Source organism: Trachymyrmex cornetzi, unplaced genomic scaffold, assembly GCF_001594075.2.
Source record: "Trachymyrmex cornetzi isolate Tcor2-1 unplaced genomic scaffold, Tcor1.1 scaffold1376, whole genome shotgun sequence".
NCBI lineage: Eukaryota > Metazoa > Arthropoda > Insecta > Hymenoptera > Formicidae > Trachymyrmex > Trachymyrmex cornetzi.
The window spans coordinates 79,979-105,765 of record NW_017295956.1 but is presented as its reverse complement, the minus strand read 5'-3'; the positions used below and the strand labels follow the sequence as shown (position 1 = coordinate 105,765).

Sequence of the window (25,787 nt, the reverse complement as noted above, 5' to 3'; positions counted from 1 at the left end):
AGAGAGAGAGAGAGAGAGAGAGAGAGAGAGTGGAAAAGGGAAGAAGGCGGAAAAGAGGGAGGAGGGAGAGAGGAGGGAGGAAACCGATCAATGTTCACGTGACAATCAACAACGCGAAGTGAAGTTGCCGCGAAAGGGTGCGCGAACAACGGCCATATTCAAGGCGAGCCCGTTGTCGCTCCCGGTAAACGCAGGGTCGCAAAAACAGTCTCGCGATTATTCATCGGGATAGAACGCGGAACGTGGTAAAAGAGAACAAGGTAGCAAAAAGGCCAAGAACGAGGAAGTGCAGCGATTAAATTCTTTTCAATCACAACGGTGACAGCCGGTGATCCCTTCCATCATCTCATCGATATGGAGTTCAAGTTCAACGTAAATAAACTCTTGCCTAGAAAGATCAACAAGGTCACGCACAATCTCGTGCCGGAAGACTTCAAAGGTGATCGACGTGAATTGAAGTGAGTACTCTACTTTCCGAGATCCTAAAATAGTATAGCTCTCCCGAATTATCAATCATACTACGCAATGTCCATTTATACATCGAAACTCGCGCCCGTTCTGCGACTTTGCAAGTGATTTCATCGGCTTTCTGTATTTATTAAATTGTGACGTCATAAATATAAAGATATACCTTTAGATTTATGACGTAAAATTTATACATTTTACTAACGTAAAATGTACGTGTATATTGATCCAGTAGGTACTTCAAAAGCGGCACAAGTAAAAAAGTTTTCCAGAAAATGAGGAAAGTAATTTTTAAATGACAGATAATATTATTGACTAATAAAATAATATCAGCAAAGAAATATTCTTAATAGGATCAACTGTCATTTTCGTTATTTTAGTTTACAACCTTTAAAAATCATCCTCTGTAAGTTGACGAGTTTACCTTTTTAAAAAAATTTGTTTTTTAATTACGCTGATTTTGATGATTCTTTTACGAATAAGTTAAGTTAATTTACTTTTGATGATCGATAGAATAATTTACTAAACTCATTCATGGTAATAACTCGTAAATTACATTACATTTAAAAGTTATATTATTTTTAAAGTAAGAAGATATATTATGTATATGTGATGCGCACACATGCGCGCGCACATTCATATTCATACTCAGACAGCACAGAATATTTATGATAAATATTTATGATATTTGTTAATATTCATTTTTTTAAATGTTATGTATTTCATACATATTTTATGTAAAGCTTTATTCAAAATATTATTAAAATATAGACTAAAAATTTTATGTGTAATGTTTATGATAAATATATTATAAATAAATATTTCTAATAAGTATTTTTTACTTGAATTATAACGTCTCATTAAGTATTTTCATAGCACTTGCTATAACATTTACAATAAATATTTCATAATATTTATAATAAATGTTTATGATCTGTGCAACCTAAGCAATCTGTGACCACAAAAATATTTACAAGATATTTAAAATAAATCTTATAAATATTTATAAATATTTTGAGAATATTTTATAAATATTGTGTGCTGTCTGGTATACATGCACGCATGCGCGCACAATTATAAATCTTGTTATGAATTCCAGATCTATAATTTATTTTGAGCGAATATGCACTGCAGCATTTAAGAAGGCTTATTTATTTCGTGCTCGATATTCTTTCTTATCGTAAAGAATAACAATACAGTAAACAATTAAATATGATTTAAGCGTAATCACTTTAAACAAGATATTCCATCGACTCACTTTTTTAATGTTTCATATCTTTTCGATAAATGATAAGACACCAACTAATAACGAGAATACACCCATTATCTAATTGCTGAAAGAATGTTACTGACGTGTTCAAATCTGCTATTGCGTTATAGCTAATTGAGTCAATGCGGAATACTTAGAAGCTCTGCAGAGAGCAATGTAGTTTTATATATCATCATTCCTATATAATTAAGATTTAGGTTATGATGTTATATAAGCAATTTCCACGATAAAGTCTAGCTAGATGAGATTCCGCATTCCATTTATTCAATTCATATTCGTTGCAACAGACGGTGGGATACTCTTCTCTCTCCGTGATAGCTTCCTGTCATAAGAAAGTTAGCGAATTGCGAAGTAAATGAGTTTTTTCGAACAGTTAAGTCGGACAGACGGTTTTGTATATTCCGTAGATTCTCGGTTCAAGGAACTCGGTTCACTTGCAATAACTTCTATCGAATTCTTGGGCAGTGACTCGCGACGGTCGCGGAAATCTATGACGAAATGGCAGAGAAGTATCGTGGTTTCTCACCGTGAAAGATTTGTCTCTCTCTCTCTCTCTCCTTCGTTATTTATTGTAGGTATACAGAAAACCTAAGTTATCAGTTTTCCGGTTATACCTATACCTGTCCTCCTTGACAGGAGCAGTTGATGCAATGACACGCGCTACAAAATTATTATTTCGATATTAACCCATCATACAGTACTTGTAGATCATTCTAGCAATGTTGCAGTAACATTACGTTTTAGCAATATAATATAACAGAAGCGCGAAGATTCATTTTTTCATATTTCCTTTTTATTTATATGTTTGTACCGAAACTAATCTTGAGATTGCATAATTTTGTTAATTACATAAATTGAGATATAAACGTAAATATGCGATGCACTTTTATAAGAATATGTCAAATACTTGTTGTGAAGAAAAATATTTTTTTTTTAATAATTAAAATTCTACAGTAATATTTCTTCTAAGTGATGTAAGATACAAGGAAGCGTTTTCGATCCTTCAATAAAATTTGTTAAAAGCTAAAAAATACAGTACTGTAAAAATTAAGTAATCTATTGTCAAAGTTAAGCAAGCGTCTTATGTAAGATACTTCCGTGAAATTTCATGTCTTTAAGAGCTGTAGATTTCGCAACGCAACTTTCCACGTTCGGTGATTACTCACGTTTTTTCGTCGTACAATCCATCATACTTTACGCCAATAGCATATAATGACCATAGGAGAAGATGTAATACCGATAGAATAAATTAACCCGATCTTTATCGCTAAAATGGATTGGCGCGCGTCCAAAACATGAATCAGGTCATCGCCGTAACTGAATAATGTGTTACACGAGGAATCTTTCTTATTAGAACGGCGTAAATAATTGCATCTATATAATTTTCTAACGTATAATTTTGTGTAATCTAATCGAATATGAAATTAAATATTGCATGCTGCGCTACAATATTTAATATTGATTATTACAGAATGCATGAGAAACTGTTCCATCTTATGTCTTAACAAATCAATATCTTTCTATTTAATAAATAATTTACTTTATTATTATTCAGATGATTGCGCCAGCTTTATGTATTGGTTTAGTATTAGTTGAAAATTATTATGTATAAAAGTAAAGTTTTTTTTTTATTATTCTCCGTTTAATGTAAAAAGAATTAGTCGACATAAAAGTTTATCTTGATGCTATAGCTATTTTCCGCTAGTTTTAAAAAATGTTTTGTCCTTGACACAAGAACATCGGATGAGAATTAATTAGCATAGTTTTAGGAGATTGATGCTAGTAGCATAAAATATGAAGACGAAAAGTAGAACGTGACTGTTTCGTACTATTTCAGCGTGTAATCGCTATGTAAAATCGTTATATCCGTAGCGATTGTAATTGTAGCGTTGAAAAACTAGCGATGCGCTCTCTCTCTCTCTCTCTCTCTCTCTCTCCCCTCTTGATGTTACTTTTAACTTGCATCTAATTTAAGAGGTATCTGCAACAATTTGATTTGATATTTTACATTAAAATTATTTTAATCAGAAATTCTTCACATATATTTATTTCTTATATTACCTTTTCCGTAATTACGTTTAGAATGCTTTCAGATATTTTCTTCTAACTATATTAGATTACATTTTCTTAATTAATCATGTTATAAAAATAGAGATAAATAAAAAATATTACAAAATTTGTGTACAAATTATATAAAGCGCCTTGTATATCAACGTATCTAATTAAATCTACTAATTGCAAATTAAAATTGTTTGCAAATGTATTTGATTTATTTGCTTGCAAATATAAACGTAGGTGTCTGATAAGCATAATCTTTTTTTTAGCGAATGTCAGAGATTATTGAGCAGAATACTGGACGATATGGGCGAGGCATCAGCGAGAGCTCAAGGACTCAACAAGCCAATTACTAGCGCCCTTAAACTCCGAGATACAGATCACATGGTTTATTTGCTAGTAGATAGTGAAGGGAACAAGTAAGTTTTTCTCTCCATTTAGATAGATTTACTTGAAATATAATATATTTGTTACATAAATAATTATTTACTCTTGAGATTGGTACTATTGCTTGTGTTATATAGACAACACTGTATTCAATTTTCTATATTTCGATACATAATCCAATTGATCTTTAACTCTCTCTTTAATAAGTTCTTAAAAAAAAAGTCTTTTTAAATTTAAAAAAAAATTTTTTACTATTAATATTCAAAATCATATAAAATACAATGGTTTTTATTATTGATAGTTACCTCGTTCGATGAATTGAAATATCTTAAATTCGCGAATTTTAAAGAAATATAGAATGATGTTAAAATAATACCTAAAATGGACATTTTTTAGCCGAAAATATTGGCAAGTAGGCACTGCTCGCAGACGTTCAAATAGACAATAGCTGACCGCGCTAGGCCGGCTAGGCTACAAATAAAGTGAAAATAGAAAGATAGACATGACGATTGCCATACTAATTGTATGTATGCCATACTAATTGTACGTAAACCTTTGTTTACGTACAGTTTTGTATTTTGCGCGTTTATGAACAGGATATTATTTTGCAATTGTATGAAAGTTTTCTCAATTTAACATTTGTTTAATCATATCTAAGATTATTCTTGTAGATCTAAAAGTATTAAGAATCTTTTATATTTACACTATTATCGTTACTCTCTAAATTCTTTGGCGTGGAATTTTATTCTTAAAAATAAAAATTGTGCCAGTCGGATTTGAAAAACAATGGCTCAATTTTCAATCTTTAAGAGTGAGAGTTTATTCTTTAGAGATTCTTTCTAAAAGTTTTTGAAAATGCTCAAGACTTGAGATTATACTGTTTATATATACGCGCAACACTATTTTTGTAGTAAGTGTATGAAATGCAAAATTTTAATCCAAGATATAAAAATAGAATACGCTCCTGAGTTGTTGACATGCAATATGCACACAGCCGGGCACTCGCAAGCATTCGTGGGCGCACGTGCCCAATTTCAGCGTTTTGTCGACTCCTGCTGGAGTATGAGATACGCATCAGACCATACACAGATATTACGCATTACTTGGCAATCATTACGATACTGTAACGACGCGACGTGACATAGTATTTTTCAAAGTCGTTTCGTAGGAAACTGTGATTCATTCGCATAATAAAATCTCTTGGTTTTGCAGTGGACTCGGTAGTGTGGTGGGATTATTGAAAACGGGATCGAAAAATTTGTTTCTGTTTGATGAAATGGGAGAGCATTATCAGCTGCAGGCGAGATGTATTTTGGATTTCTACGTGCACGAGTCGCGACAACGTATGGGTTTGGGCAATATTCTCTATCAGCACATGTTATCTGTAAGTTCAGTGCTCATTTTCAAATCTTACATTATATTTAATCTTGGGTTACCTTCGATAAAGAATCGCCTACTGATAAGTTTAAAATAACATATAATTAACAAACTCTGATCAATAAGTACTATAATAATCGCAATTAATAACATAAAATAGTTAATAAAAACAAATTAAAATTAATAAAATATACATTTTTAATTTTGTCCTTAAGATTATCTAGAGAAAAAAAAATTCCTCTGATACAAGTCTGAATGATATTTCACGAAAATAAGTATTAATGAATAATTAAATGCAGAAAAAGTAATTTAGAATTTAATTATTGTAAGACATTTTACTGTTTATTTCTTACCTTTATATTGTCATGTTGTGATTAATTGTTTTATTACGCAAAATTATACAATAAAATATTGCTATTATTATCGTTTCTAAGATGTGTTCGTCGAAGGTAGCCGATTTAATTGTATATAGCATTCTCTTTCGATAATTGTATGTTAATGAAACCACGAGAAACGAACCGTTCTCACGTGAAGAGAGAGTTTCCGCTATACAATACTCGAACTTCCCCGCTCGAAGACAAATCTTCGATGCGCCAGTAGAAGGCATAATTACTTCCTGCACGGTAGATACTTAAATCGTTAAGACTGTGCGAAACAGAAGTTTAACCGTTACAATCGCAGCTACACAGAGAAAAATGAATAATATTTATGTAACAGACCGATAACATTTATTTGGTTAATGTGGTATTAATTAATATTAATAATAATAACGATAATATAATTGCAATCTTTTACAAACATAGTAAAATCGATTATTTTTAATTTTCATCAATAATTAATATATTACGATTTTACTACGTTTGTTAAAGATTTCAATATATTTAAATAAAAATTGATAAAAAATATATATATATAACATTTGTGTATGTATTACTAAATGCAAAATATTTTTTATTAATTTTTTTATTAAGTTTTGTAACAAAAAATATAGATTTAAATAATATAGATTGTAATTTGAAAATTTATATTATTTAAAAAAAATGTATGACAAACGCATTTACGCGAATTAATAAACAGCAGTAACTCGCAAAAATTAATAACTGTTTTCAAAAGAAAATTACAGTGAGAAATAATTTTTGAAGTAAAGTATAGGATATACACACGCGTATAATATAAAGAGAAAAATGAAGAATTCTGCAAACTGTTTTTCGTTCCGCTTGAGGACTCAAAACCCTGAAATCGGTGTCATGTGAGGACAAGTGCAGAGAACTGTAACGAAAGAAGACGGACATTCTTTATTTTTGTGCTTAACTTGTCTAGAATACCATATTTCTTTATATATAATATAAGATTCGTATAATAAGTAGATATAAATTTAATAACTTACTATTTATAATATATAAAATATCTTTTCCCGGGAATATTTCCCTTTTTTAAATATTTTTTTCTTTTTATATTGCACGAAGAACTTTGAAAAAATCACCAAGATTTCACAAGCGCGTTTAATTGAAATATTAATTTTGTATGTAATATAATATAATAGTGTATATTAATATATATTTTATGATATCTAGATAAGATTTGAAATCAAGTTGATAATTGTGAGTTTCATTGTTTTTACTTGTAAGCCGAAATAATCAGTTATTATGATGAAAATTAAGATGAAACACGCACAGTCACAAAGTGAGCGTATGTGTCGTTATGCTCAACCGTGCTTATGACATTTACTAGGATTTCACTACAAATAATGAACGTGCATTGATTACAACCGCACCGAATAAAACTTCAAACTCGACTAAACTCGTGTCTACGGCATTTGTGTTTATATCTCTTCACTTACCTCTCATATTATGACTCATTCGAAAGTACGACGTCATAATTATTTGCGTATCCAATGTTATATGACATCAACGTGTGAGATACATGCGACAGATAATATTTCTTTTGATCATAGTAAAAACTGATTCTAGTTTCTCCGTCAAAGTATCTAATAATATACCTATTGACAAAACTTCTTGCGATTATACAGCGCGATGTTTTGTACGTATTAAAAACGATGATTTTATTACATACGTATAAAAGACGATAATTTTATTGCACAAATAAGAAAACGTGCTAATTAGAAACGCGATGTTTTTATATCAACTTCGATACTAAAACTTTATGAAACGCTCAGTTCGCTGTAAACGGTTGCTTAGGACTTTCGTATTTCTCGCGTGATTGCAATTTTATAATGCACGGACTCTTTCGTGGTCGCCGTGATTTTCTCGCGAGAAAACCGAGATATTGTGAAAACGTGATTGATCTTAAAAATAAATGCGTGACGAAAGGTCATTATATTATATCGCATACAGAGGAAAGCGGGTGTTACGCTCGAAGGTAACTCGCAAGGTGACTGAACTCAACCAGCCCGTTTGTTTCGGCACGGTTCGTCGGTTTGTATTTATAGTGGTATACTGATAGGTATTTTTTCCTACTATCACGCTTCTTTTACGTGAAATAATTAATATTAGAAACTTGATTTTTCGCATCAAACACGATTAATCGCATCCGGCGACGCGGCAGCCTGACCTATGAAAGTTAATTACATTTATGCTACTACATTCTTTCATGGTCGTGTATACATGCATACGTATGCAGTATCAACTAATCGAAACTTGAACGGTTTAAGGTCTAGTGAAATACTATCTCGCTACATAGTTATGCTAATAATAAATTAAGAGAAATATGCGCGCGCGCGCACTATTTAAAAAAATGGCGATAATCTTTATGTGACTGTAAAAAAATCAATTTTTTTGAACATTGATTTTACAATTATTTGTCCCTTCAGACCATATAAATTTTATTTGAAATATTTTCCATATAATAATGCATTATTTATAGAATATTCGACGTAAGCAATTAAAATGATGTGTATAATCAAATCAAGTTTAATTTGTCTTTCTTTTTGCTTAGAAGCAGATAATTAATTAATGTCTTACTCTTTTATGACATATAATTCATTTTAAATTATAAAATGCGAATATTTATTTTGAGACTATTTATTTTATCCTTTTCCTATTCGCTTATTCATATTTTTATTTTAATATCTTTTTGTTTTTATTCTAAATATTTTAATGGAAAATATTTTGATTTATAGGAGGAAAACATTAGGCCAGTGAAATTGGCAATTGATCGACCATCGGAGAAGTTCTTAGCTTTTCTACGCAAATACTACGGACTCTCGAAGATTATCCCACAGAACAATAAATTTGTCGTCTTTGAAGGATTCTTTGATGACGGTACGTAATTAATACTTCGGTATGAATTTTCTTTGAATGCACGCAATGTGTGACACATTAATGTTAGCAAACGAATTATTTTCTTGAATATCTCAAATATTTACTAAGAACTACTTAAATAAAATGTTTCTCTGAAACAAAGTAAAATTATTTAGAAATAGTAAATTTTTTTCTAACTCTTACAGAAGTCCGTTTTTTTGCGGGAAAGTATAGTTAATCAAAGAATTTCTAACGCACACCTAAAATTTAAAAACGTTGGATATATGTAAAAGTTACGAGTAGATTTCAAGAGTAGAGTTCAAGAAAACTTTTGTTTTCGCGTTTGTAGAGAGTCGAGACGTAAGGAGCAATAGATACAGTTTACCTCCAAGAGTGAACTTGGACGATGGTACGCCGGGCAATAATGACAGTAACGGAAGGAACGGTGCTAGGTAGGTGCGTCAAATCGAATTACGATTTATGAAGCGACAGATGCGAATCGTAAACGGTTTACAGTTATATGGAAGAAAATAATATATTACTTTTCAGTCTCAACGGGGTACCATACGTGGCATCCATTTCGCGTAGCTCATTCGGTAGATACGCTGCGGCGCGGCCGCCCTGCTCTATGGCAAATGTGAGTACAACGATATAGAGTAGCTGAGAAAAATTTTTAAGTCACGTTTTATTTTATCAGTTCTGATGTTATACTAATAATTACATAAATGTACATTAAATTGTGATGTATTAGAGAAGAAAAGAAAAAGAAGAGATGGAGAAAAGAGAGAGCAAAAATTGTGTGCACAATTGCAATGATATTATATATATATATATATATATAATAGAGGCATTATTTTTTTTTAATTACATAAAAAAATAATCTAAAATTTTTAGTTATTGCTAAAAATATATATGGCTCTATGCAGAAAATATTTATACTTCTAGTTGCTATTGAATGAGATCAAGCGTAAAAATTTCTTATCGCTAAACATATTTGCGATATTTACACAGACATTTTCTTCTTCATTAAAATCTAATATTATTGCATACTTGAAAACATTAACCATGCAATTTCTCTTAGGCTTTCCACATTTCTCTTAACTTTGTAACAAAGCGTAGCATGACTAATCATTACATATTGACGCTTTCTTTTAGATAATCCATAACACAGCGATGCTTGGTCAATCAGCCGAGCATACTGGGTGAGTAAAATTCACGGAATGGTTATTGAAGTGATTCAATCTGAGCCTGTGCTTGCCTTTTAATTTTCTTTAATATTTAATTGAAGACTATTATGTGTAATAATATTACACATGAAAGAGATTATGTGCAATATCTTTTGGTTGTGATATTTTGGAAGACTTTCTCTCATAGTTTGTATTGAAAATTTAATTTTTAAAAAACTCCAAATAAAATTTTTAATCGTAAGGAATAAAATAATACTCAGCAAACGTAACGCGCATTTTAAATTAGCAGAACTGTGAGAGAAAATTTCTGAAAGTATATGTTATTATTTTTTTACGCATTGTTGCACTGTAAACAAACTTTTTCCTTTTTAATGATCATCCTCGAAGCTTGAAAAATCTTACTAAGAGTATATGTGCTCAATATATCTGGAATATTTGAAATAATTCAAGATGCTTCAAACAATTCGTTGTAACAATGTCATGTGTTAATAATTATTGAATTTTGCTACATTAATTAGATTATATACAAAATAAATATAAATTGCGAATTTCCTGATCTCAGCTGTGGTCTATTAGAAAAAGAAAATAGCCATTGAATTCAGGGTTGCGTTCGGTTTTGGCACTTATGCTGTTTTTCTTCAAGCTTCGTTCTATTTTTCTTCTGTAACTATAAGTAATGAGTGATAAAGATTGCGTTCCTGAAAATCTGAAAATCTATAGTTCATGTTACTATAGATTTTTAGTATTCGCAGTGAATAACAGAACACAGTTATAGAATGAAGCGCGTGAGCACTAAAACCGTACACAATCTAGAGTTCTGGATATTAATCTTTTGAGGACCGGCGCTTTCTAACAAAGCATAACTTATAGAAAATCTTACTTTCTAAAGGTTTTTGGGGTCGCTAAATCTGATTCTGATCTAAGATTAAAAAATTCAAAATAATGGATTTAATATGGCAAATTAAAAAAAAATTTGATTGTGTTTATATATATTGCAAAACTCGGTTTTAAAGGATTCTTGAGATCGATTCTTGAATCTGATTTTGAAAGTCAATTGAAATGAGATAAAAATTACAAAAGGGAGCAAATTCATTAGATATTGACCAATGAAATGAAATATAATTATAATAAATTATAAATATTTATTATAGATAATAATAATAATAAATTGTAAATAATTAATATTTTAATGATTTTACTTATTTTTATAATTTTCAACTTTATTCCAAGATATAATCGATTTTTTTGCCTCAGAATTCAAAAATTTCAAATAGTGGATCCAATATGGCGAATCAAATTTTAAAAAATCTGATTATCACATAAAACTTCGTTTCAGTTAGGGACTTTTTACTTCAGTGTAACATCCAATTTCCAGTTTCTCTTTATTTGAAGCTCATTATTTGAGATATCAAGAAAATTTGCATTAAGAAATTTATATGAATATCATATAGATCTCTGAATTAATTTTTACATAAAATTGAATGAAATTGTGTTGTCGAAGTACATTTTGTTTATACTTTTATAGAGCCTTATTTTAGGAATTCGATTCAGAAAATCGTTCCATTAGAATACGGAAAGATCTCGTACTGTGCCTTTTAATATAGATATATATCTACCAGAAGTTACCAATATTAAATACAATTAAATTTGATTATTATACATATATATTAATGAAAAAATAAGGGATCAATGTTATTTAAATTTTTTCATTTTATTTACAAAATTTGTAATTGGAGAAATGAAAAAAAAATGTTAAGATCATAGTATCATCAGTTGTATATATGTCCACAAAATTAAATATAACTATATGCTTAATGTATATGTCAGTAATATGATCTTTCATCCTATGAAAAATTAGTACAAAAATTATTTCGTTCTATCAGTAAAACCGAAGACGCCAACATCCCGTCAAAAATGTTTGTTTACACGCACACACGCACGCACGCACGCACATTCCAGCTTAATTTATATAATTTATGAGCATAAGAATATGTACATTATATATATTTATTTGATGCGCTGTATGTATTAAAATTAAATTGTAGTTTATAAGTTTGTATGTAACTATTAGTAACTATATGTATATGAGTTAATAAAGTTTTATTTGCTAATTTGCTGTGCGCACCATCACATTTACGTTCCCTTTAATTAAAAAGATGTAAAACCCAATCAGGAATTTGAATATTTTTTCAATTTTTGTACACGCAAAAGAATTTGTTTTTAATCTTATTGTGGATATCTTATTTATGGTCTAGAACATCAGTGTTTCAAGATGCAATCTTAAATGTATATAAGTATTTTAAGAAATGAAACTTGCAATTGCCACTTTTTAATATTTATTTATTTAATATTTATATATTATAAATATCAAAATAAATAATCGATTTATGTATTCGTGAAAAAGTAAATTCTGTCGATGCAAAAATAATCGTAATGATTGTCAACTATCTGTATTTTTTTACATTAATTATATGATTGTAAAACTTGATATTTATTCGAATAAGAAAAATAAAAATTCTATTCCGTTGCGCCGTCCTGTTCGCGCAATTAATTTTTTTCAATGTAAACAATGTTTTATAATATTCTTACATGGCATTATATTTTTTTTTCAATGTTATAATTTATGTTTACATAAGAAATTGTGTGGTTTTTTTTAACGTTTTACGTTCACCAGCTTGAGCGAAGCATGTTTTATATTAATTGTTAACTGCGCATACAATTGTATGTGTGAAATAGAGTTTGTATATATTGTATATAAGAGATCCTCGGTGAGAATACGCTCGTGACAGATTTGCGTATTTGAGACTGGCAAGACAGAAAAAAACCATGTAATGTGCATATTGCTACCGATTGCATATTGCTTGCTTGCCTGTCACCTGTCACGACTTGATAGGCAAGTTAATTTTTCAGTAATAGCAACAATGGCAATGTATCGCCGCCTCCACCGTTGAAACTGGAGCGGCCGCGTTCCTTGAGCCTCTACTCTGAAGAGGAGCAGAAGCAACGTAGTCTTGAGATGAACACTGTTCCGACGCCTGTCGTGCCGGATAATCAAACCAAGTCGTTCGTCCCTGTTCTGTTGGAGGCTGAAAAAACAGAAAAAAATGTGAAACCGTCACCGTCGTGCAGTCAGGAAGTGGCTACTGGCACTAATCAACACGGCCACTTGGATCTTAAGTTCTACCATTCCCCTTTATGGTGAAACGATTTGGCTGATACAGAGTTTTCTTCGTTTTTTTAAAGAATTTAGGAGCAATTCAACTATGCAAAGTTAACGCTAAATTTTATTTTCCTTCCTTTTCTTTGTATACGTAAATAGGATTATAAATCTAGGAGCAAAAGTAAATAGCTAACTCACAGTTGAAGCATTGAGATAGATAATTTTTAATTTGTAACTTTTATCCATTTCCTTTTTGTATATTAATATAGTAGAACTGTTTCTCTAGTTTTTTTATTATAAGATTGTAGCGGCATATCATAAATATGGAATCTGACGCAAAAGTAAGCAATATCATAATGTCCACATTAAAAAAAAAGTGTTAAATATTTAATTTTGCTTTATCGCTGTTTTTTTTAAGATAAATATAAAGTAATATCATAGGATAAACAGGTAATAAATATAAAATTTCCGTAAGAACTAAACAGGTTCAGAGGTTTTTAATTAAAAAAAAAATGTCCTCCAAATATTAATCAAAGTTTAAAATTTTGTATTATATATTTTACTATATATCTCTCTAGAGAAAAATTCATTTCTACAATCATTTAATATCATTCATACGATGAAAATGAGAAGTTTTGTTTCTTCAAAATGTAATTTTCTGGACTTGTTTAGTTTTTGTGAAAAACTCTTCAAATATATCATGTATACATGAAAAAAAGAAAAAAAAGAATACTATACATTCTTGGAAGCACAAGAATAAAGACGTACTCGCAGTTTGTACTCAAGTCAATCTATTTATAAAAATTTCTTCATGGATACATTTCGGCGAACGGCATTGTTGCAACCTTCTTTATATTTGTACCATACTCCATGTTTTGTTAAAATATTTTTCATCAGAGAATATTTTTCTTGTGATTTCGGGGATATACGATTCATTATTTTATTCTGTTTTTGACCATTTTTACTTCCACCCGTAATGATATTTCCAAAAAAGTCTTTGTACACCTGAAAAATTGTTAAGTATAAAGAGATTGACAATAAAAAGAAAAACGCATAAAACTTACTATTTCCTTTAATGATGTCGCATCTTTTGTGGATTGTTTCGTATTATTTACAACATTGGAAGATATATTCTGAACATTTTCTACAATTTCCGGATTTCCTGGTTTTGCCACGTTTTCCGAGTTAACTTCACCGAGTCCCGTTAAGATACTCGCACGCTTTAAACGTTCGACCTCCAACTCTTGTGTGATTATCTGTTGTACTGCGTACGCGAGATTTCGATGCGTATTACAATTAAGAAAAACGCCAATTTCCAAAATATTACTAAAAAAAAAAAAAGAATATGTTCTATTCTAAATAGGATGTCGAACATGTGTTAATGAATAACTATTGTTATTATAACATACGGATCCAAATTGTAGATGTATCCTCTTTGAGAATTTTTTTCTTGCACGAACGATAAACCAAATTCAAGCATCACATTTATTATTCTGGCGAGATCAGACTTCTCTTTTGACGAATATAAATGGGAAGGAACTGTTCGCAATTTGGGCGTTAGAATGTCCGGCAAAAAACCAGCGATATCTGTAGTTAGAGTGAAAACATCACGTCCGCATACTCTTCGTACAGCTGTTAAAATACCTGTGTTCTTCGCCGATTTTTGAGTTATCTAAAAGAATGACAAGAATAATGAAACATTTTAAAAATTTGTCAAAGAATTATCGTATAATATCTATTATACCAAATGAATTACAATATTTATATAAAAATACGTATGTATATTATACATATATATAATAATTCTTACACGTTAATACTTCAACGTATGAATTTAGATGACTATTTCATCACTTGATCGATATCATTTTTTGTAATCGTACCTTCATTCTTTTATGCACAGAATGAATCAATTGATGTAAAAAAACATAGTTGTTTAAAAAAAAATGTAGTTACACATTGCAAATTACATAATTTTTTAAAAAAGTAATTTTGTGTTTTTTCTCCAATTAATTTATTTCATTTTGTAAATAAAAGTATTAAGGTACAGCTGCCAAAAAATAAATAGTTTACAAATAAAAGTATTATATTAAAGTACAGTTGCAAAAAAATGAATAGTTTACAAGATGCTCTATATTTCATGTCAAAATTGGACAAGATAAAGTACAGAGGATATTTATTATATAAAAAAAAAATCATATAACTTTTATAATCATAAAAAATTGATTTTGGGACATATTTTTTAACAATAACGTCTGTATGTGTATGTAAAATACTTACTTCGTTGGTAACGGTGGGATATGATAATTTCATTTTCTGTGTTCGTGCAAGATACAAGTGCCATGCAATAAATCCATAATTTGTGTAGGGCATAAGTGACCAAATCTGCTTGTGTAAAACGAGCGATATTACTAAATCATAAAATTGAAACCATTCCAGAGACATAGGTACGTTATTAAGTTTCCGGTCACAGATTTCAGGGTAATTATGAAATATTCCTTGTTATATATATATATATATATATGTATATATATGTTAAAATTCGTAATACAGAAAAATTGTAAAGGAAAAATTGCATTAAAGTACGTAAACAATTATAAAATTACCATTTTGCACAGTCCTCAAAATATTCTGTATTCTTTCGGAAATATTAAGCACTCCCTCTTTGTTCATAGGAATCGTTAATATACTTCTCCATGAATCAAATAAATTCTTACGAGTATCTTTTAGACCTAGAGATAAATTATCTTTCAAATTAGAGCTACCCATATATTGTAACGCTCCTATGCAAGCTCGAACATCACAACCGGATCTTTCCGCTATTTTTACAAGATCATTAAAGTCTACATTTAATTTTTCCTTTCTCGCTAAATCCATTAGACGTTCTGCTAATCTTAAAGGACTTACTTCCTGTATCGGAATTATTACGGCGACGGCTCTTAATGCTCTATAAATATAAAAATTAGATTATTTTTTAATTCAGATAGTATATGTTAAAATTTTTATTATATTATTTGATGCTTTTAATTAAAATTACCTTAACGATGGAGCATATGGTTCATTACAAATACATATTATAGGACGTGTACAGCCATCAGACATATTTTCTGATTGTTCTTTTTTCTTTTTCTTTTTCGCTATTAATTTACCTTGAGTAAATTTTAATAAAAGTTCGATAGATGCAGCCGGTGCACCATCAATTTCATCAAAAATTAAACAATTCGGTCGGGGATCAGCTCCCATCACAGCTTTCATTTCTGTTGATGCGAGGAGAACCTGTCTAAATAGAAATATATAATACAATTTTCATATTACTAATTTTGTATTACTAATGTTATACGAGTGTATATTACCTAAACTTATCAGGAGTTCTTTCATCACTTGCATTAATTTCTACAACATTATAACCAGCATGTTTGGCTGCTATATGTGCTAAAGTCGTTTTTCCCAATCCAGGTGGACCACTGAGTAAGGCTATCCTCTTTATTGGATATCCTTTACTATCCACTTCCTCAATGTCTTTTTTGTCATCAACATTATCCTTTTTTCCAAAAGTAGGCAACTTTTTTTTTGGCTTTATAACATTTCGTTTAAATACTACTTTATCCCAAAGTTTCAACCAATATAATAATTGTCTATTAACGGTTTCATCTGATAATAACTCTATGTATGATCGAGGTCGATATTTATCGACCCACAACTCATCGTTAATCATATTTATTGTATCACATAGAGATGACGATTGCCTAGATAACTCCTGTTTTCTTGCCATCTATAATATGACATCACATTAGGATTTATATAACAAAAATGTAATATAAAGAAAATTGAGAAATAGACATACGATTTCTTTAGCCTGGATTTTCAATTGTTTATAGGGTACTGAAGACAAATTAGCAATTGGATTTGAGGACTGTTTGATATTATTCTGTTGATTTCTGATTCTAATATATAAACGCTGATAATCATACGATCTTGTGACAGCCACAAAATTCCATGATGGAACTCGTAAAGAAATAGAGTTGTTCTTGCTGTAGTAAACACAGAAACAATATGGATGCAATATATTATAAATATTATAATTTCTATTATGCAAATCATTTCAAATTACTAATTATTCACTTATTGCAATTTGTCTTCATTGATGTATTTTCATTTTCATGCAGTAATTGTCTAACATCTAAGATTCTCTTAATAACTTCTTTAGGTTGATTCCATCGAAGCTTCTTTTCTTTTGGCTCTTCTGTAATATCATCATAGGTATCAACTAGAAACAAAGATTTTATGACAATTATCCCAAAAATAAAATCATTTCTGTTACTGATTAGTTATCAATTTGATTACCTGAGATATCCTTGTCTAACAAATTAGAGATGTCATTAAGCAACTCTTCGCAGCTACGTTTTTTACTACTGCTAGGTATACTGTCACAATATTTTTCATAACCACGTTTTTTATTATTGCTAGTTATGTTGTTGATTTCATCAGCATTAACAGGTAGAGGAATTTCAACACTTGATTGATGTTTATCATTAACTGTCCAAGATATTCCACTAGTACTAGGACCAGGATCAAATTGAGACAATAAATAGTTTTTATTATTGTTAGTTATGTTATTGACTTTATCAACATTATCAGGTGCAGAAATTTCAACACTTGCTTGATGTTTGTTATTAGCTGTCCAAGATATTTCACTATTACTAGGGCCGGGATTAGATTGCGGCAATTGTCTTTTCTCAAATAGTTCACCTTCAAGTAAATTAGCTAATTATTACTTGTTTGACAAGATGCAATAAAATAAAATATAAGGAAAACGTTTAAATGAGATTTCAAGTATCAATTTATTTCTCAACTTGTTTCTCTTCGTTTTAATTCTAGTTCAAAAATATTCAAGAGTCATTATGTTTACCTTCTAGTTCCCTCAAAGCTTCATAGTCTGCCTTATGAATAAGGTCGAATTCTTCATCCATATCTAAATCTGGGTATTCATCAGCCATCCTGTTACTCAACGTGGATTAATCTTGCGATGTACAAATTCCAAATATTCCAATTCCAATTTTAAGGCCTCTTTCACCAACTTCTGGGGTTAAGTTAATCTATGATCACAGGTACACAGTATGTATACATTTTCACGAGATGCTCAAACCGGCCGTTCAGCGCAAGAAAAATCACGTGATCAAAATTGACGAATATCAAGCGTCAATTTTGATCACGTGATTCTTTTTGTTGCTGACACGGCCGGTTTGAGCGACTCGTGAAAATTGTATCTTGCATTTTTAAATACTTTATTAATAATACTTTGATTAAGGTATTTCCCTTCGAAACAAATCAATTTTGGAGACGAAAAACGGCAGGAATTAACACCTAATAAGCAAGCATTTATTGATTACTTCTTTTCTTTTAAACTTAATATAAATTTTTTTTGTATTAATATATACAAGGGACATTAATTTTTTCACATAAACATTTTTTTCGACTTCTATTTATAAACAATAATTTAAAAAATAAAATAAATAATAATTCTTATCAAGAGAAAAAGTGAATAAAAAGTACAATTCAATATAAGGGATAAATTCATCAAGTATCCTTAACATTTCTTCAGTAGTTATGCAAGATTGTATATTTTTATGTTTTTTGAATTGTTGATTCGACCCAAAATACTACGAATTTTAAGTTAAATTTAAAAAAATTAGAAATGACGTTCATTATAGCATATTTTGCACATAATATAAAAATATTGATATTACTCTAATATTTCATTAACATTGGTTTAACATACATTTAGTGAAATAATCATTAAAAAATTTATCCACCTTATCTACTATTTTGAATTTATGAAGAAATTACACAGCACAATAAATACTTCTTTGTTGATTTTCATTTTTGTTTGAAACAAATATACATATATTTACACTATTTCGAATGAAGTTATTACAATAGGTCAAAATAAAATGAATATTCTAGAATTCTAGAGTAAAATAATTTTATTGCACATATTAAACAATTTATCATTGTACAATATTTTTCTTTTTTCATTTAAATATCGCAAATGTTACATGCTATATAAAAAATAAAATATATAAAGCGATACATCAAATATGTATGCAAATTAATATTAATTTATTTGCATTTTGACAAAAATCTTACAATTGTGTTATCAAATAGAAATTATCTTGTAAGGCCACAGGAAGTTTTATTTAATTTAAGGCACACGTGGGTAAAAATAAGCAAGATCTGTCTGTGGATCGGATTCCGATCTTACACGTAATTATTTTAATTGTAATTGCTGTTATTTTGGACAATCTACATACTCTTAATTATCTTTTATAGACATTGTATTTCTCGTGTTTATTTCTAATTTATTATTTTCTTAATTATTATATAATGTCATTATATATGTTATTTAAAAAAATTTTTAATTTATATTTTAATCTGTTTTATAATTTTCCTGTGTAATAATTTCTTATGGTGAGGAAGACTTAATATAGTCAAGAAACGTACATTTGAATTTAACATTCTTTTTTAAATAATTTCAAAATAAATTTTATCTTTTTAATCGTAACTAGCTCATATTATTGATTATTATTTTTACTTATTTGCGTTTATACATGTATCGAATTTGACAACTAATTAAATATCGAATTCATTTTATCAAACGGCAAATTTCAAATTTATTATTCGTGCGCATTAAGATATTCGATCAAAGTAATGCTTGCAATTGCTTTATATATAAAAGCTAATAACATGTAAAAGTTAAATATTTCATATATGTATGTGTGTGTATGTTGTATATATATATATATATATTTTTTTTTCTTTTTAAACAAGTATGATATTTCTGAATTTCCAAATTCGAAACATGATATTTTAGCTGCCGTCTATTCTCTATGATATAAAAATATAAGCTACCAACACACAAATCTTCTCTTAATAATCTACTGATTTTTAAGAGAAGTCTTATACTTTCATAATATGAATGTACAAGACCGATTTGTCAATTAAGATTTTTTTAAATCAAGGTCTTAATGTAAAATCAATCGTTTCTCCTCAATTATATAAACTATTGCGAGTAATCTTCACTTGACCATGACCCAATTCTTTATAAAGAAAATTTATTAATATGTATGATATCATTAATTATTTTGAGTTGGACGCCTGAATGAATAAAGATATGAGCTGCACATACTGCTGCCTATCAATTTCATGGTCAATCTTAACATTCTGTTTTAAACATAAACATAACATTTGCTCCAAAAACTGACATAAATTATGATTAATAATATAATAAATCTTTAAAAATCAATGCTGTAGACAGTCTATAGTACGTTACGTTAATAATGGAAATAAATATGGGAAGCATAAATCTTTCTATCAATATGGAAGTACAAGTCTGTTTCACTTCTTTTACAAGTTATACATAAATATTTTGAAACATGCTTTTTGCTATTTTCATTAGCTTCATGCAAAAACATGAAAAATATTTTTAAAAACCGTACAAAAAATAACAAATAACATACACATAAATTGTATGCAATAAAATTACATGTGTATGTATATACAGGGTGTCCTAGTTTAATAGAAATAGCAGTGTATCTCCTAAGTTTGACGTCGAGAAAAATTTTTGAACAAAAGTTGTACGGTCTGAAAGACAACAAATAATGGTAAAATCTATTTTCACAAAAAATTGTTTTTTTACGAATATTTAAAAAAAATATTTCGTAAAAAATGATAGATTTTTTAATAATTCTACTTTAATACTTTTATATGTAGAATAACTAGAAGAATACTATGTAAAAAAATCATACAATTCCACTTTTTAAAAATGGCGATGACCTTCAATACAACTTTGAAAAATCCATTTTTTCAAAGATTGATTTTGTCATTATTTACCCCTCTTCTCTTTACACAATTTTTGTCTGAAATATTATTTTCGAAAATGCTTTTCATAAGATAGTCGACCGTACCGAATTAAAATAAAATATTTTACGCCCTACATGTATATATTAAAAAATTATACAGAACTATAAAATTACTTGAATAAACAAAAAGATGCATCATTCATTATAAAGATTTAACTGAATCTAATTGGAACTACATCTTTCTTTCTCTTTCATATAGAGGTATCCCCTAAAATGTATGAAGTTAAATTTGAGTTTAGTATATAATTGGTGGTATATCATAGACATTTCAATATTCAAATGCAATGTATGGATGCAATCCATTTATCTTCTATGACGGCCCAAATAAGCTTTACAGTTTGGACAGGTATGATGAACATCCATACATTCATCTATACAACAGGGAATCAAGCAGCAACCAAACCAACATCTAATATAGAAGAAAATAATTACACATTATATACATCTAGTATAAAAGAAAAATAATTATACGTTGTACACATCTATATATAAACATAATACATAATCTGAATATTACTCATAATTACCCTAACAGTGCTATGATGACACCTGAGATATAAGCGATCATGCCAGGTTCAGTTTTTGTCACCGTATCTATTTCAGCATGGCAGTGTGGACAAATTGTATGAGTCGACTGTGGCCCAACTGGAACAATAGTCGTGACTATAGTAGGTCCGTTTGCATCTGTAAAACAAGTATAAAGATAATTAATAGAAAAGATAATAGAAAAGATAATTAATATGTATTTTTGCCAATTATATTAATATAAATTCAATGTCTTTTTGACTTACAAGTTTGTGCTGGTGTAAATGGACTAGCTGGAGGAACGCCTCCTACATTTTGAGAATAAGCAGGTGGTGCATAAGGTGGTGGTTCGTAAGGTGGTGGTGGTCCACTCTTATGCATGGTTTCCTTCTATCTATTAATATCAGAAATTTGATAATGTAATGGTTATGAAAGAGATAGGCTTAACCACAAAAACCAACGAAATTAATTTAATTCGACACACTTTTGCATAAAGCAAAAGAATCTGACAGAAAAAATACAATTATTAAATTTGATAATGTTCAAAACTTTCTATTAATTTATTCTTCTAATATTCTATTAATTTAGTAATACAAGATCTTGCTAGGCGCTAATATATCAAAACAATGTATATAAATCCAAATCAGCACGAGAACGTTTGCATTTCAATTTATATAATTACTTAAAACGCAAAAAAAAATCGTCATCAGATAATGGAGTAATGTAATAACTAGTTGCCTATCGTTATATCTTAGCATGACGCGAGATGCTAAAAATAGAAATTATCGCGATACCAAAAAATCGAAGGAACGGTAAAGCCTGTTGATAACTGTTTTCGAGTAGACTGTTAGTTAAAAATTATTTCCATCGTGAAATTTCGCTCAAGAGAAAAAAAAATGAAATGACATGGAATCCAAGCGAAACAGCCTGCCACTCGTTGAAAGTACTCGAAGGCCGTTATCCGAATACGTACGAATACCGATTGCAACATTTAATACGCATCCCAAACGATATTTCCATTTTGTTAATATCTGCAATAGCGTATTGCGATAACACATTCACGATGTAGTAATTATTTATCTTACATAAACTGATAAATCCAACCTTTCGTTCGATTATCGGATTCTCAACAATTCCAATAGAGACTGCTAGAGGCACACGTTTAATATGCAGCACTCACAAACGGCACAAACTTCTTTTCTTTTTCTTACCTTGTGCCTGTGGTGTGGATTTCCTACTATCAGAGAGTTATGGTAAATTCACATTGCGTACAATATCCAGAATGCGGTCCACTTGGCTCGATAAATGCTCCGTTGACCAATCGGAAGAAAGAATTTGACGAATCGGCCAATCAAAGAGTGCTACGAAGCATTTGTATGTAGAGACGTTACGTTGACTGCATCGGGCGTACTTTATGTTTAAAGCACTTGATAGCGCTGTGTATCATAAGTTAGAAAATAGGTTAGAATTTTCTTCAAATTTCTTCTTGCAGTTTATGACAAAGTGACCATTATTGTTATAAGAAATTGTAGTAACTACCTTATAGAATGTTTAATAACATGACAAAATGCTTGATAGCCTCAGTTAAGATTCACAAGAAATTAACCCGATTAATCCACGTGGATGTTTTGTCGCCTGGACTTTATTTCTCGAATGTGAATGCTCGATGTTTAAATAATGCAGTCTACAAACGATTTTACTGCCATGGTGTGATCGATGAGAAAAATGTAACGAGTTTCGAACTGAAATATCATAGGCAAAAGTTGAGTAAGCAGAAACTGGATGAATTTCTGTCCGATCCCGAGAAGTACAAGCATTTTCAAATATTAGAATTAGAAGTAGACGTTTTGCGACACAATGCTGAAAGAGTACCTAAGAATATTGAACCAGAAGAATGGTTGTGGCTACTGAATACAAGGGTCAAAGCAAAAAGAAAGTCAGTGTTTTTTTTATTTTCTATTTATTTATTTATTAAAAGTTCTCCTTGAATTAATTTTAATCGAAACATGTTTCTTTGTGCAGAAAATACCTTGAGTTCTTGTGGCGTAATGAGAAAAAATCAGAACATGACAAGGAGAAAAAAGAGTTGAGGAAGGCTGAATGGCTCGCTAAAAAGCAAGAATTGACCGAGGACACTGGTGAAATAAAATATGGCCTCTTGAATAATTCGTTATTTTTGCGTATATATGACACAACTATAAACCATTATTACAATGGCAGATTGATTTATAATATGATGTTTGAACCAAAGCTAGTGTTTGATTGTGGTTATGAGAACCATATGACTAGACGTGAGATACACAATTGCAGCAAGCAGTTATCTTTGTCATTTGCTCATAATCGCGTCCATGCCAATCCTCTGACTCTTTATTTCTGTAATTTTAACAAAGATGGATTACTCAAGCAGCATATTCATCAAAACATACCTACTTTGATGCAAGATGATTTTCCTATCGTAATAACATCGCAATCTTACTTAGATATATTTCCAAAAAATCAATTAGTGTATCTCACTCCACACTGTAGAACAAATTTAACTAAATATGATCCAAATATGATTTATATCATAGGTGCATTGGTAGACAAGGTAAGCTAATAATAAGACTATGCATTCATTGCATAAATATTTATTAAATTGGATTTTTATTTATAGGGAGAGTCACAACCATTATCTATGGCAAAAGCTAAAAAAGAAGGTATTCAGATGGCTAAATTTCCTATAGACCATTATCTCACTTGGGGTGCTAGCTCGTCAAAGAGTCTTACACTCAACCAGACGATTAAGATAATGTTGGATTTGAGGCACACGGGAGATTGGAAAGAGGCATTTAAGAATGTGCCAGTTAGAAAATTAAAACCTGCCAGAGATTATACACAAGGCAAACTGCAGAGGTCTATATTTTCGAAAAGATTACAGACTCAGAACTCCAGCATTCAAAATTTTACATTTCAAAACAGGAAAACAAGTTAATATTAATTAATTTTGTTATATATTAAACTGCAACAAATTATATAAGAGATAATTATATAATATCTAAAAGGAGTTTATTATTTCATTCTTTATTTATTTCTAATATTAGAATTAAATCTTAACAATTACAAAATTTCATGAATATGATATATACAGTACATACATGATGTTTGGTTTGTATGTTTCTTGTGGACCATCATCTTGTTTATTTATTTTCAAATATAAATATAAAATTTTTCAATTTCTAAATTATCTAAAAAAATGAAATTGTAAGATACAAAAAGTCATTTATATGAGTCGCTAAAAGTTAATTATTTTCAAAAAGATTTTTAATGCATAATATAGTATACTCGTAGAAAACTATTCGTAATTAAGTTAATCTTTTTTTTGTAGTAGTTAATACTTTTTCATTCTTCTTTTTCTGATATATACCTTTCCCCTCGAAGTACAGAAAATATAACAATATTGCTATGAGAGAGGTAACGCCGACCTTTTTCTTCTTAAACACCTCTGTATGATTTTCCAATCCTAGTTGCAGATCACGCCGGCCTTTTTCCTATTTCGTCGAAATCGCTCGTACACTACCGCCACCACATTCATTTTCAGTTTGGGAACTTCGGAGAACTACGTGATTACATTTTCTGACACTATCGATAAAATCGTATTATCGGAAGTATAGATGTGGTTCGTCTCTGTACTAAATCCTCAGGATAGAAGCGTGCCGACTATTCATAAGAGGGATAGTTTAATGAGTCCTTGAACGAAAAAATTTTAACTTCGCATCTCCTACATATGTAAATAAAAATTGTTGAATTTTAATAAACGGAATTGAAAATTCAAATAAAGTTAATTTAGTGAATTTTATCTTATGATATTTATCTTATAAAATTTATATTATAAAATTAATTTATTTTATAAAATTACGAAATTATGTTTCATTATGCAAATTTTCAGCCCGTTTTTACCCAAACATAATTACTAGTATGTATCAAAATCTCTATAATTACTGGCACACACAATTATATAGAGACGTAATAAATTAAATCCTTTCTAAATACGTACATATATTGTCAATTTAAGGTATAATTTAGCAAAAACGAGCTATAGAGGCCCTCCACCACCCCCGCCTATTTTATCAGCGGTCCTCTTTTCTTGGTAAATATACTCGCCCGCAAAAAAAAAACGAGCCCCTAATAAATTTAGTAGCTCGT

General features: G+C 29.7%; 4 protein-coding genes across 9 annotated transcripts; 2 read left to right on the top strand and 2 right to left on the bottom strand.

The window, feature by feature from the left end:
- The first annotated feature begins 2 nt into the window (after window positions 1-2).
- Window positions 3-13,520, top strand: LOC108770883 (alpha-tubulin N-acetyltransferase). Of its 3 annotated transcripts, XM_018522633.1 has the most exons (9): window positions 3-29; window positions 62-458; window positions 4,060-4,209; window positions 5,390-5,561; window positions 8,694-8,835; window positions 9,164-9,266; window positions 9,364-9,451; window positions 9,970-10,016; window positions 12,912-13,520. In XM_018522633.1, the coding sequence occupies exons 2-9, from the start codon at window positions 355-357 to the stop codon at window positions 13,201-13,203; spliced, it is 1,098 nt and encodes a 365-aa protein (XP_018378135.1). In that variant the 5' UTR covers window positions 3-29; window positions 62-354; the 3' UTR covers window positions 13,204-13,520. The 3 variants fall into 3 exon arrangements, with proteins under 3 accessions (XP_018378135.1, XP_018378133.1, XP_018378136.1); XM_018522631.1 differs by having other exon boundaries at window positions 20-458; XM_018522634.1 differs by lacking the exon at window positions 12,912-13,520 and adding an exon at window positions 11,885-12,202 and having other exon boundaries at window positions 20-458.
- A 268-nt stretch (window positions 13,521-13,788) lies between these two features.
- On the bottom strand, window positions 13,789-18,417 carry cutlet (chromosome transmission fidelity protein 18 homolog). The gene is given in 11 exon segments (XM_018522635.1): window positions 13,789-14,166; window positions 14,226-14,487; window positions 14,571-14,833; window positions 15,442-15,671; window positions 15,756-16,108; window positions 16,199-16,441; window positions 16,515-16,933; window positions 17,006-17,192; window positions 17,284-17,428; window positions 17,506-17,910; window positions 18,071-18,417. Coding segments are annotated over 11 exon segments (2,805 nt in total). The 5' UTR covers window positions 18,159-18,417; the 3' UTR covers window positions 13,789-13,956.
- A 2,541-nt stretch (window positions 18,418-20,958) lies between these two features.
- LOC108770872 (cell death-inducing p53-target protein 1) lies at window positions 20,959-22,877 on the bottom strand. 4 transcript variants are annotated; one of them, XM_018522608.1, is made up of 4 exons: window positions 22,691-22,877; window positions 21,872-21,999; window positions 21,608-21,764; window positions 20,959-21,489 (listed from the first exon to the last, which is right to left on the bottom strand). In XM_018522608.1, the coding sequence occupies exons 2-4, from the start codon at window positions 21,984-21,986 to the stop codon at window positions 21,384-21,386; spliced, it is 378 nt and encodes a 125-aa protein (XP_018378110.1). In that variant the 5' UTR covers window positions 21,987-21,999; window positions 22,691-22,877; the 3' UTR covers window positions 20,959-21,383. The 4 variants fall into 4 exon arrangements, with proteins under 4 accessions (XP_018378110.1, XP_018378111.1, XP_018378109.1 ...); XM_018522609.1 differs by having other exon boundaries at window positions 21,872-21,995; window positions 22,710-22,877; XM_018522607.1 differs by having other exon boundaries at window positions 22,710-22,873.
- Window positions 22,878-23,035: 158 nt separating this feature from the next.
- Window positions 23,036-24,604, top strand: rswl (tRNA methyltransferase roswell). The gene is made up of 3 exons (XM_018522605.1): window positions 23,036-23,541; window positions 23,628-24,192; window positions 24,259-24,604. Exons 1-3 carry the CDS (start codon window positions 23,153-23,155, stop codon window positions 24,574-24,576), a joined length of 1,272 nt encoding a protein of 423 aa, XP_018378107.1. The 5' UTR covers window positions 23,036-23,152; the 3' UTR covers window positions 24,577-24,604.
- The last annotated feature ends 1,183 nt before the right edge of the window (window positions 24,605-25,787 follow it).

Bases quoted from the DNA above. Each gene is read 5' to 3' on its own strand.
- LOC108770883 (XM_018522633.1), top strand. From the start codon at position 355: ATGGAGTTCAAGTTCAACGTAAATAAACTCTTGCCTAGAAAGATCAAC. The intron at 5,562-8,693 runs GTAAGTTCAGTG...TTTGATTTATAG, and splicing joins TCTATCAGCACATGTTATCT to GAGGAAAACATTAGGCCAGT. The intron at 9,267-9,363 runs GTAGGTGCGTCA...ATTACTTTTCAG, and splicing joins AACGGAAGGAACGGTGCTAG to TCTCAACGGGGTACCATACG.
- LOC108770872 (XM_018522608.1), bottom strand. From the start codon at position 21,986: ATGCATAAGAGTGGACCACCACCACCTTACGAACCACCACCTTATGCA. The intron at 21,765-21,871 runs GTAAGTCAAAAA...CTTGTTTTACAG, and splicing joins ATTTACACCAGCACAAACTT to ATGCAAACGGACCTACTATA. The intron at 21,490-21,607 runs GTAATTATGAGT...CTTCTATATTAG, and splicing joins GTCATCATAGCACTGTTAGG to ATGTTGGTTTGGTTGCTGCT.
- rswl (XM_018522605.1), top strand. From the start codon at position 23,153: ATGTTTAATAACATGACAAAATGCTTGATAGCCTCAGTTAAGATTCAC. The intron at 23,542-23,627 runs GTCAGTGTTTTT...TTCTTTGTGCAG, and splicing joins AGGGTCAAAGCAAAAAGAAA to AAAATACCTTGAGTTCTTGT. The intron at 24,193-24,258 runs GTAAGCTAATAA...TTTTATTTATAG, and splicing joins TAGGTGCATTGGTAGACAAG to GGAGAGTCACAACCATTATC.